The sequence below is a fragment of the Pithys albifrons genome, chromosome 2 (genome assembly GCF_047495875.1).
Source record: "Pithys albifrons albifrons isolate INPA30051 chromosome 2, PitAlb_v1, whole genome shotgun sequence".
NCBI lineage: Eukaryota > Metazoa > Chordata > Aves > Passeriformes > Thamnophilidae > Pithys > Pithys albifrons.
In genome coordinates this window covers 23,561,540-23,573,827 of record NC_092459.1, presented here as the reverse complement: position 1 = coordinate 23,573,827, position 12,288 = coordinate 23,561,540, and the positions used below count along the sequence as shown (strand labels likewise).

The 12,288-nt window shown below is 39.1% G+C and overlaps 1 protein-coding gene across 1 annotated transcript in view; it reads left to right on the top strand.

Moving 5' to 3' along the window:
- The window catches only part of LOC139668697 (dystonin-like), a 301,638-nt gene that overhangs the window by 355 nt on the left and 288,995 nt on the right, over nucleotides 1–12,288 (top strand). The window contains 1 exon segment of the mRNA XM_071548494.1: nucleotides 273–307. Coding sequence (XP_071404595.1) covers nucleotides 273–307 — 35 coding nt within the window.

Below are 12,288 nucleotides of genomic sequence, written 5' to 3'. Positions count from 1 at the left end.
TCCCTTAGCGAAACCTCGACTAGAGGGAGCGAGGTGAGGGGCTGGGAAACCCCCCAGCCCTCCCCGGTCTCTCAAGTGCAACAGAACTTTATGCTGAACTTCTTCCCGGTGAATTAAATATAAATGCCAGGCGGAGCTGCCGGCTGCGCCGGGAGGGCCAGACCCGTCCCGTAGTGAGCGCCGAAGGGCAAGCGGCGGGGCAGACCCGCTCGCCGGGGAGGAATGCCAGGTGGAGCTGGTGGAGCCTGTGTGTCTTTCTGCTTCCCTTTCAGATGCTGTCATGAGAACTCATCACTTTCGCTCTGAGGTAATTTATTTAGCACGCAATTTCAAGGTCAGAAGTTGTTCTCTTTACCCGAGTACATATTGTCGTGGTCTTTTGTTAATGAAATCATGTAGTGAACTTTTCATTTTGCATGAAAGACATAATGCCCTCTTTCATCTCTTGGTCTGTTTTGTTGTTTTGGTTTTTTTTTTGTCCACACAAAATGAGCTCTTCATCTGTGTTACCCAACCGGCCTGCCGATTTGTGGCATTCCCAAAGGCACTGGTTAGTTGGAGGAACGCTGTACTTGCTGTATGTGCCAGACCTCCCTCTGTCCAAAAGCAACCCCGAGTCCAGTTATTGACTGCACTGTAAATACCTGCAGAGCTGGTCGGTTTGGCAACTGCAGAGGCTCAAGCTTTGCCACCAGCCCTCACCTGTGCCCTGCTCCTTGTCAGGGAAGTTGCCTGCTTGGCATGGATGTTGCTGTGGGAGATCCCAGAAGGATCCAGACTACAAGCCTGCTTGGCAGGCACCTCTGTATGTGACTTTGTATTCATAGGTCAGGGGAATCAAAACTCTTACATGCCCGTGCTGAAAGTATAACACAAATGTCAGTCACTTCCTAGGGATTCTGAATGAGGAGCATAATTACTGGGAAAATATGAAAAATAATATTTGTTTTACTACCCACTTTGTTTCCATGCTGCCCTGTAGAGCTCCTGTCTAGGTATTTCTCTCACCTGGTTTCCTGCTATAGAGTTAAGCATATCTTCATGCCATTGCCTGTTATTCTGGAAACCTTGAGAGTTTTGCACTAAAATGGTCTTTTGTTTTAAATTATTTGCATTTTTTCTTACATAGTTGTGGGTGTGAAAATTACCCAATTATGACTAATGTTTTCAAAATTGTGCATGGGATATATTTTTGCAATGTGGTTTGTATTGGCAATTAGTTTTAGACTCCTAAGTATTTTGAAATTTGTGCACACTATCACAAAAAGAAGATGGCATAGGGAGTGTCCTGTCTTTAAACCAGGAAGAGCCTGAGTTTGTTGTTGACTGAACAGTGCCTCCGTAAAGTGAACAAACAAACGTGTCCCTCTGGAAATCAAAAGATTTTTTTCATTATTTAGTTTATCCAATATGAAATACTCGGTTTCAAGGTAAAATTCATTCAATCCCGAGTCTAGATAGAGATGAAGTTGAATGTGTTACATCCTTTTGAAATACGTGCCATCCTGCATGGTGAGACTTAAAAGGGAAGTTTGCAGAGTAATTTATTTTTATTGCTTCAGCATGTGGTTATTTGCGTATCACCCAGTCAGAAGTAGATGAATTTAAAATATTTCCTAGAAGCTTTCATTTAATGAAACACACTAGAATAAACCAATAAGATCCCCTATATTCTTTCATAATTGTCTATATTTTGTTTAGACAGAGCAACACTATAGCTAGTGGTCTAAACTGCCCTTTTAAATAAGTGGTGGAATTGTTTGCCTCTTCATTATCTGATGAGACTTTTGATTCTTATGACAAAACAGTGACTCATTTGACATAATTAAATTTTCATTTTCCGATATTATTTTCAAGTAAAATGTTACTTTAATGAATCTAATAGAACCGATTAATGAAAAATTTACAGGCATACTTCCATTAAAAATATTGGAAGCAGTATCTGAAGCAGAATTTGACATTTTCAGTCTATATCATCACAAAACATTATGCACTTCCAATAAGATGTTGATTAAAGCAAAGAGTTATGCATGAAAATATGGGCTTTGCATAATCCCCCACCCCACAAATGAATATAACATCTCAACTCCTAGTTTTATGTCACAAGGTACATCTGCTAGCTCCCACCATGCTTAGTTGTTTGTCAGGTGTAGTTATAAATCATGTTTCTTAATTATAATAAAAGATAATGAAAAATCAGTTGATAGTAACTAGCAGCGGGTTGGCATTCTTCTCCTGAGAGCTGCGTTCAAATCTGACTTCCATCATGTGTGAACGTGCAGGTGGTCTAGCAGCAGTGCACAGAGAATTGTAATTGCCCTATCTACAGAACGGTTGGCAATTCCTGCAGGATTGACTGCCTGCCAGGAAAGCCTTATATTTGGAAAAATAGATGTGTGCAAATTTATGTTGAGATTCTTTGCCAGAGCCACAGCTCTCATGGTGCAACCCTTCATTGTCTGTATACAGTGAGAATTATTGAATCCCTTTCCTTTAGTACTGAATCCCGCACTAAAAAATAAGACCCATACTATGGGAGGGTATCTACAAAATTTGAAAATGTATTTATGATCAGCTCTCCTGTTTTGAATTTTATATGCCACTGGTGAATTGAACTCACAAATAGTTCATTTTTTGGGGTCTTGATTTTTAATGTCTCTGCAAAATACCTCTCATTATTAGAGAGAAAGAGTCTATGCAGATACTACTTATTATAGAATGAACTTAAACACTTGACCCCCTGCCTCAAATGAGGTAAATTTGCATGAATCTTTATGAATATAAAGTAGGTTAAAGTCTCTCTTTGTTTGAGGTGCTTCATAACAGAAAAAATTAACCTGGAAGAAGATGTGAGAGTTTACTGAGGTAATACAGTGATGTCTCCACCTCCCCACCAACACTTATTTACTCCCATCTGAAATATTTTTTACTTTTTAATATATTTTTATTATAGTCCTTAAGTTTGTTATGACTATAACTGGTCTTAAGGATCCTCCATCCCTCAAGTGTTATAGATATTCCATGAAGTCACAAAGGAATCACACCCAGAGTAGTTAATGTTTCCAATCTGAGGAAGACCTAGATATGCCATTGCTTTTAAAAAGAAAATAAGTAAATTTCCAAGAGAAATATTCATTGCTACGTGACACATCAGACTTTGATGTAGCTGTTTGCACTATTCTTTCTTTATTTTGAGAATCAGTTGTAGAATGAAATGTCTGTGCTGAACCAAAATCACATGAAAATAACAATATAACTCAGTTTTATGAAAATAGGGACTATGATCCATGGTTGTATTTATTATTATTATTATTACTACTATTACCACCACCAATATCAATACAAATATCAACATCACAGTTATGATAAATATTTAATCTTTAAATTGTAAATAATAATAATGATATCTCTTGTATATTAAAAATATTTATGTTATCAGTGATTCACTGGTTTGATTCTTCTTGTGTTCTCTGTAGAATTTTGGTATCTCATGAAGTAGAGGAATTTTCTCTGAGTACTTTGTGGGCTTGGGCTGGATACATTTCAGTGTTCAGCATTTTACACTTTGCAGAGAGATCTGAACGTCTCCTTTACCTTTCAATTTACCAGCATTGCTTACTGTGTTGGTGCTGCTACTCCTTGTGATTTAAATGTCTTTCTGAATTAGTTTTCCTTATTGTTGAAGCCTCTGGAGTCATGGATTATGTGAGATTTTTACCTTTCAATTAAAAAGGAAGTAAGCTTCTAGCCCTTAAGCTGGAAGGAATTGATTCAAATGATATAATTCTTAGGATCTTTTGATTTGGTGGTAAAAACTGTTGAAAAGGAAGTTCCACATTCAGGATCTAGAAATGGTCAAGTTTTATGAGATTGTGAAGGGATAATTGTACTAATTGCTAACCCAGTAGTTAATGGTTTTTCATATTATTGGGAAAAAATTACCAGACTGATAAATATTTTGCCTGAAATTTTCTCTGAGTTTTACAGTTTTCCTTTTATCTTACCTTTTAATGAAATACTGTGATCTCAGGCTGAAGGTATCAGTGTCAGCGGCTAGTCATGAGGAACAAAGTATCATTTTGTATTTATTTAATTTTGACTCAAACATTGTGGGCAAGTTTCTCATGAATGCTTCCACTCAGACCTAGAGGTATAAATCTACTAGGAAACAAATCCATAGAAGTTTTACAGTGCACTGTAAATTCTGACTTCACATAACCCAGGTGGGACTAGACACACCAGTAAGACAAACAGGAGTTGACACTTTATGAACAGACTTTCTGGGAGGGCTGGCAGCGTGTGTTAACCAAAGCTGTAGCAAAGGATTAAGATTGGGTCGTTTGAGTTTTGCAGACCTAACATTTTCTTCTTAGTACACTGAACAGTGCCTACAATGTTTATATTCAGTCTATTGTTGGGACAAGAGTGGTAGTGAAATAGGTCAGCCATGACTGATGGCAATTTTTAAGAGCAGGTGGATTTTCTAAATCATCCATCATGGTACGATGGATGCAAAACTATAGTACAACAATCTCTGGGAAATATATATATTCCTTTGCCCGGAAAAAGTGTTCATAAATTTATCCCTAAGCATACCTTTGCCATAATCATCCTCCTTCTGAGGCAGATTGTGAGACTACTGCCTAAAAGTACAGTTCACATATCTTACAAACCAATAGTCTTTGAAGAGTTGCACCATAATTCATCCCAAGCATCGCAGCTATTTATAAACTGCTCCAGATATGTACAGCTCCAGTGACAAGAGAAATCGGGAGACCCTCCAAGCTGAATTTGAGTCTTCTGTTTGATTGGAGGGAGTGCATTGAAGGAATACCAGGCATGTGCAGGACTAGCCAGAGAAATACATTCATTCATCTATTGAAAGGATGTGTCATTGTCTTTGCAAAGCTGAATCAACCTGAAAATATTTTACCTTTGTGTTTGACATGTGTTTCCCCCAGGATATTTAAACTATTTTTCCATTAGCTGTCTTAAAAGAGTTAAGGAACAAGTTCAAGGGAAAATAAATCAGAGACAAAAATAAGTTGTTTTCTTAGATGTATAAAAGCCCTTATGTACAGGAATGAATGGAGTGCTATAAATACAGGTTAGATTGCATAAGGACAAATCCTTCTGTCCATTTTTTATAATGTGTCCAATAATGTGGCCCAGACAGAGTATGTCACACTGAGCTGTCACATGGCAAACTAAGTATCATGGAGATTTGGCTTACTATGTGTCATCTGTCCATCACTCTTTGTCAGCTTTAGTCACCACAGTGCTGCCTTTAGATAGCCCATCAAGCATTGGTCTGTGCTGAGGAACAGCCTGTTTGTAACTGTATCACAAAACATGGTGATTGCTGCAGCAAGACCGCTTGGGTTCCTGAACTAAACTGGCTCTAGAGGAGTTAACTTTGGATACCTTTACTTTGTGCTACAGTGTAGTGTAGAAGTGCCTGATAGAGCCTTCTGGTTGTCTGTATGTCTGCTCTGGCTTCTGACAGTCTGCAGAACTCTGAAATACCGAGGGGATCTTCTCTTAGCTCCATCAATCACCTGATAAAGTACTTATGTTTTGTCATGGTCCACATCAGTGGTCCGGCATGATCTCGGGACCTGCATTATAAATGTACACAATGTCACAGTTCTCTAACAGGATAGGGTCAAACGCTGCATAAGGAAAAGCTACCTGTTAGGGTTTACTCTTGGGGCTTTCCTTTTCCCTGTGTGCAGTATGAGGTGACCGCGAACGAGACCGAGACTGAGACTGAGACCGTGCCTTCTGTTTTCTCTCTGTCAGAGTTCTTGTAGGACATCTTTCTCTCAGTGACTTGCTTAATCGTGGTACATGTCTCACAGTCATGGATAACCTGGGAAATAGTGTCCATGGTTAAATTCACCCCTCCGTCTTGTGCCCAACTATAGGTGGCATCTCTGCCTTGATGGCCTGAGCTGTCGTGGGCCCATCGAGCCAGGAGCAATTCTCCTTTGTGTTGCCAGACCAGATCCGCCTGTGACACCTTAACTCAGGCAGCTCGGTCTGCCTGTTTGTTGTTCTAATGTTCCTCATTAGCTCGGTTTTTATATTTACACAGAAGAAAAGAAAATTTAAAACAGAATATGATATAATTCATATATATGTATAAATGTGAAAAGAAATAATAACACCTCCACCGAATAGCCCGAGTAAATAATACAGATTCCAACCACCCAAACCCCAGAAAACCTCCCAAAAACTCTTCCCGAGAAACCTCCCAGCAAGAGAAAAGAGAAAATTAACAATAAAATTTTCACCTCCCTAGATAAACACAGTGGGGATGGTGACAAGGCCCAATCTCAGGAGTCAGAGCAGCACATCCTCACAGGGCTGAAGCAGAGACAGAAAGAGACAGAAACTCCTCTCTCTCTTTTTATACCCCTTGACACTTCTTGATGATTTCAGATGATATGAAATACCTCTTTGGTTGCTTAAGTCAGGTGATGCCTGTCCCTTCTAATCTATGTCACATCCTTTGAGGCTTGCTAAAACTGCAGCCTAAATAAGGCCTAAACTGAAACTAAAGCCAAAACTACCACACTACCTCATGAATGTTCTTTTTATTCTTTGGAATTCCATTAATACAGTTACACCAACAAAATATTTAGATATCCAGGCTTCTCAGTACCTACTGTTATCTCTGGAAATGTGTGTTCTAGATAAGGCTGCAGCTTGTGCACACTCCTCGTACACTCAATCAGAGCCCTGGTTTCAAGGGGATGCAAGTGGAGCGCGGCTTGTGTCTGTATCTGTCTGTTAACAGCCACCTTGTACCCATGCACAGAATGGGAACTTCTACCTACCATCTTTTGGCCTAAACTAACATCATACTGAAACGGTGATTTAAAATAGCTGAGGTCATTCTTGCGGTATGTGTATTACCACATCTGCTCTGCTATAGAAACTGGTCGTACACAGACAGAAAGGATCGTGCAGGAGTCCATAGAACACAAATAGCTAAGAAAAGCTTAATTATCTGCACTGATTTCTCAGATACTGTGGTTAGATTATAAGGGTGACAGATCAGGTTGTGGATGCCCCTTCAGAAGCAGCTCAGCACATTATGCTGATGGTATTAAATGAAAGAAAGCATCACTTGAACAGGGTAGTATGACCCTTAGCGTTGTGGCTGCTCCAGGGCTGTTACATGTGTTTTCCTAGGGCATGGGAACCTCACTCACACTCTCTTCCATTTCCAGACTGTTTTAAGGACAGGCGTTTTTGATATGCAGAACGTGCATAGCACAGGGTGAAGTCACCTTGCTGTTTTCATGTAGGATCTGATTCAACTGAGCTGGGCTTTTTTGGCCTGGTCATGTCAGACATGCAGAGCTGCAGTCTCTCAGCCTGCCCCCCTTGCTCTGCCAGCCTGGAGGGGTCTCAGGCTCTGTGGAGGGAGCACGTGGTCTCCTTCAGCCTCCTGGGGTAAGGACTCGGCACTGTGTGGCAGAGTTGCCTTAGCCTGTCATCAGGCTCACAGCTGAGCCAGCTTGAGATATTGGCCTAGTGCTAGCAAAGCTGCCTTGTTTTTGAGCTTATTCCTTGTGCTTCTAGTTCACTGGTGAGCCTGGGTACCTGTTATGTGGATACTTCCAGTATCCAAAGTGTCTGTGCCCCTGTTGTGCTCCCTTGTGCCCTACTGCCTTGCATCAAGGAGAGTCAGAGCTTTGCTGTTCCTGACTCATCAGTGCGAATGAAACATGAGTTGTGACTGAAGTGTGAAAACACCACATCAGCTACAGAAACTAACTGCAGTTGATGTTTGGGCAAAGACACATTTCTTGCAAGTTGTGCCAACGTCCTTATCTGCCCTGTCCACTCAGCTGTTTAAATACAGCACTCGGCTTCAGGATGGCAAGGTAGATAGTAGAGCAGACTAGAGGCAGAACACAATTCTTAGTTGATGATTATATAAATTGATAGCAATAACTGTGCTGAAATACATAATGTTTTAGAGAGAACAAAATGATACAACCAGCTCAAGGGATTATTATCTTCTGATCTGCTGCTACTTCCTTCATATGAAGTGTGGCTGGAGTTCGAAAGTGACTTTGCAAAACCAGCTTCTCTTTATTCAGTCCGATAAGCTCACTGTAGGCATTTACAGCTTATAGTCCATAGAGCTACTCAGCTGACCTAGTGTAGGTGTCTGCTTCAGGATGAGCTGAGTGGTTCTTTGAGCCTCACTGAATGTGTCAACTACATTTTTTATTGGTGATAACAAGAGCTTAGTCCTGTTGGTGCTGTTCAGGTATGTTGTTCGTATTTGAATCTAGGTATCTGAATTCTGGACTAGGTGTCTTTTTCTAGTATATTCCTGCTAAGTCTCTCATCAGTTATACATCTATTTTATAATTGAAAAAGTGCAGACCCATCTTCATATGCTGTGGTGGCATAAATTTTCTTACCAGTTTGTTTCAAACAAGAACCCTGGACAGAGAACAGTAATTTCTTTGTACTAGATGCTGTGCAGCACTGGCATGGCTTAGCAATCTCTGTTATTTTGTATTCTCCTTCTGACACTATTTTTAATATTTAAAGCTAATTCATTATGGCAGATTCTTGATGTATACTGGACACTGCCCAAGATGAGGAGACATGATGAGATGGAAAATGGAGAAAGCATGGGTGGAAAAAGAATATGCTTGGGGAATGCACTAGTATATTTTAAAGGAAACTTTCCCTTGCAGACCCCTGATTAAAGAGTTTTCTGATTTATTTTTGTTCTTAAACAGTTTTGCCTTCCTACTGTAGGCTTGCAGTGCTGAGGGAACAGGGAAGGAACTGGGACAAACCATTGCAAAGGCAGGGCAGACATGGAGAGCTGCAAGCCCTTTTGTCAGAGAATGATAGGACTGCTTGGAGAACAGGTCAGCTTCTGTGGCTTATAGGTTTAGACAGGAAAGAATATTTAAAGGATATCTTGAGGCATGACTGGGCGTGCTATTTGGCTGTTTGCTTGCAGATCATCAGATTCTTCTAGTGTTGCAGTTTACCTGTGCTTGATAGAAATCCTGACCTTATGATAGGAAATACCAAACACATCGTGTAAAACAGCAGTGTAATACAGCATGGGTTATTAGAAACTGTATTCTAAATTCACACCTAAACCTAGCTTCACACAAGGGCTCCTTTGTACATACTTGGGGACTCACTTAGGAACTGGAAAGCAGGTTATTGATGTTCTATTTCATGAACTCAGTTGGAAGAGTAATCTTGTTCAGATTATGTAAAAGACAATTGCTTTAGATGCCGTTAAATTTGTGGACTTATCTTGGAATACGACACGTGCCAAATCACAGCGTTCAATATCTGAGAAATGGTTCCAGCACTGCTTAGAGTTTAGGTTTTAGAAGATAAGAATAATATCTCTTAAAATAAACATGAGGCATGAAAAGAAGCATCAGTGAAAGCTTGCTAATGAGGGAGTGGAATGAGAAATTGAATGTAAAATCATACATTTTATGTTTTACATCCTGATTCAGATCTTTATAGGAATAACCCTTTGTAAGATTTAAAAAAAAAATCAAGAGAACCACACACACACAAAAAGGTTGCAGTCTATTTTTTTAGTCCTGGTAGAATAAAGAAAGAACAAATGCAATTGCATCTTTCTCGGATGTTTTTGAAGTAATGCACTCAGTGAGCATAGATAATCTTTCTGTGATAGAAAAGTAGGACCTTGCATTACTTAGCAATCTTTACTATTAAAGAGGATGTATAAATAGGTCTGAGGATTTAACTTGAATCTTGGATTTTGGGTTGAACTCGCAGGACTGGCAGTTAAATAAATGTTATTTTGGTTTTTTTTTTTGTTTCTTTGTAAACTGATGATATTTGTGATGGAAGTTACTATGGAAGAGGAATTAGGGAAATAATGCATTCTTGGTTACATTTTAATTTAAAACCATTCTTACAATATAGATGCTTATAAATATATATATGTTTATCTGCATAGCAGAAAGAATCTCAGATTTATCTCTTTCAGTGTATAGTTGAATTTGATACAATAAAGGTAATTAAACCTGCTTTTTAAATTCAAGTAGATGCTCCAACTATAGGGTTTAATTCTGTTTCAGCCTGAGTGCAAAACAGCTGAGAACGCTGGCACCTTGAGAATAGGTTTGATACTGTGCATACTAATGTCTTCAGGCCCTAGAATGTTGTAGGTTGCATATACATGAAACTTTCCAAGCTTTAAACAGGCAGCAATTGACAATTTGAAGGCTGATTCTTCAGGCCATTAATTGACAATGGCAACAGATTAAATTCTCGTGCACACAAAACCACTGTCAAAAACCTTAAAAGCAAGCACATGAGGTTGGATATCATATCTGAGCTTCTTTTGGCTTTGATATTCACTAGTACACCTTAAAAAGTACATTTAATCTACAGGAGTTATTCAAATATCTGTAAAAGTCTTTGCAAACACAGTTGAGTTCTGTTGTCATTGAAGTGTGGTTTAATGCTAGCTAGCACTTTTTCTGTGATTTACTGAAGTTCTGCCAGAAGGTAAACTGGGCTGCAGTCCAGTGCCCACTGAAGTTAATGCACAGATTTCTGTCAACTTCAGCTGGACATCAGAAAATGCACTCTTACCTTTATGATGTTAATGTTTATTCACTCTGAAAACACATACTGGCTGGAAAGGTTGCGTTCCAAGATCACCCAATATATTCTACATAAAATATTTACACGTTGGAAAAAATGAAAACTGAATATGGTTTCTTATCAAGCATAAAAATAATAGATAATGTATGATGAAGGCAGTAGGGCTAGCAGAATTAGAATGGAGAGGAAAAGGGTCTGGTGAATTAATCCAATTGCACATTGTAAAATGGAGAAGTCAGAGATTGATATCACTAAAGTAATAATGCACATATGGGATAGCACTGATCCATTCATATGGTGCCATTAAAGTTATCAGATGAAGAATTAAAAATAAATACAGAAAAACTAAGATAGTGAAAGAAAATTATTCAACACATTATTCAAAATATCCTTATCTGTAAATTAAAAAAAAAGAGCAACAGTTAGATGAATGAATTAGGAATGAGAATAAGCAAAACCACAAGGATAGCAGCATATCACATACTTGGTTATCCAGTACTAGACCATACTGAAGAAATGAGGAAAATAAACAACCATGATGTTCAGAAATGCAAGGCTGAGTATAGAGAAAAGTCTTTAGCCACTTTCTTAATTTTTAGGTTTATGATCTCCAGAAAGGGACTTCTGAATGACTTTTGACAGCTCAGTGAAGACCACTATTAGCTGCATAGCCTCATCAGAAAGAAGATGGGATGTGAAATACTCAAGCAAAATGGAAAAACATGTTTACATTATATATCAGTAATATGGATTTATAAGAGTACTGTACTAAATTATGGGGATCCAGCAAGAGTGATGCCTGTAAATAAAAAAATGTAAAAATCTCTCAGGGAAAAAATGATGAGACTGGAATAATTTCATGTAGAAGGAGGAAACTAAGAGGAAGTCTGATGATAAAATGTGTATGGAGTGATAAATATTGTATTGAAGGCAGACCAAAACCTAGTCATCATAGATCTGATCCATCCTATCTAATTTTGGATGCTCACAGTATGGATGTTTATGAGTGAAGTAATCAGCTTGGGATCCCATTACAGGCAGTGGAAAGAAATAGGTGCTGTTAGGGAATGGTTCATCTGGCTGGCTTCCTTGGGTCCAAGGGCAACCCAGGGAGGGGAGGTCTGCTGAACTTTGGTCAGAGGAAACCCCCATGTGTTTCTATGGATATAAAACTAGTCCTTGAATCGGATGTGTGAAGTTAAAACTTGGCTGGATAAGACTTTTTTTTTTTACAGAACACCTTACTGTGAAGTAATTTTACACAGTGTTCTCTGGCAACAGTCATCATTCATTTGGGTGTAAAGATAGACCAAACAGATTCTTTCAATATTATTACACTTCGTTCCAGAAAAAACCCCCCAACAAACCCCAACTTTTAAGGATGAATTTCAGCTAAAAGGGGCTGATCTCCCTAGCCTGCTTCCTCGGACAGAAAAGTTCCCTTGAGAGCAGGTGAACTAGACTTGGGCTCTGCAACAGCCTACAGAGAGACCTCTCTATTCCTGCTGGCTGTAGAGTATGATTAAGGAGATCATTCTTCGTGGATTCAAACTGACTCTAACTGGAAGGATGCACATGAATGCTTTTGAAGAGAAGATAATCCCAGGTTCAGTTTGCCTCTTGTATTCCTCTATCTAA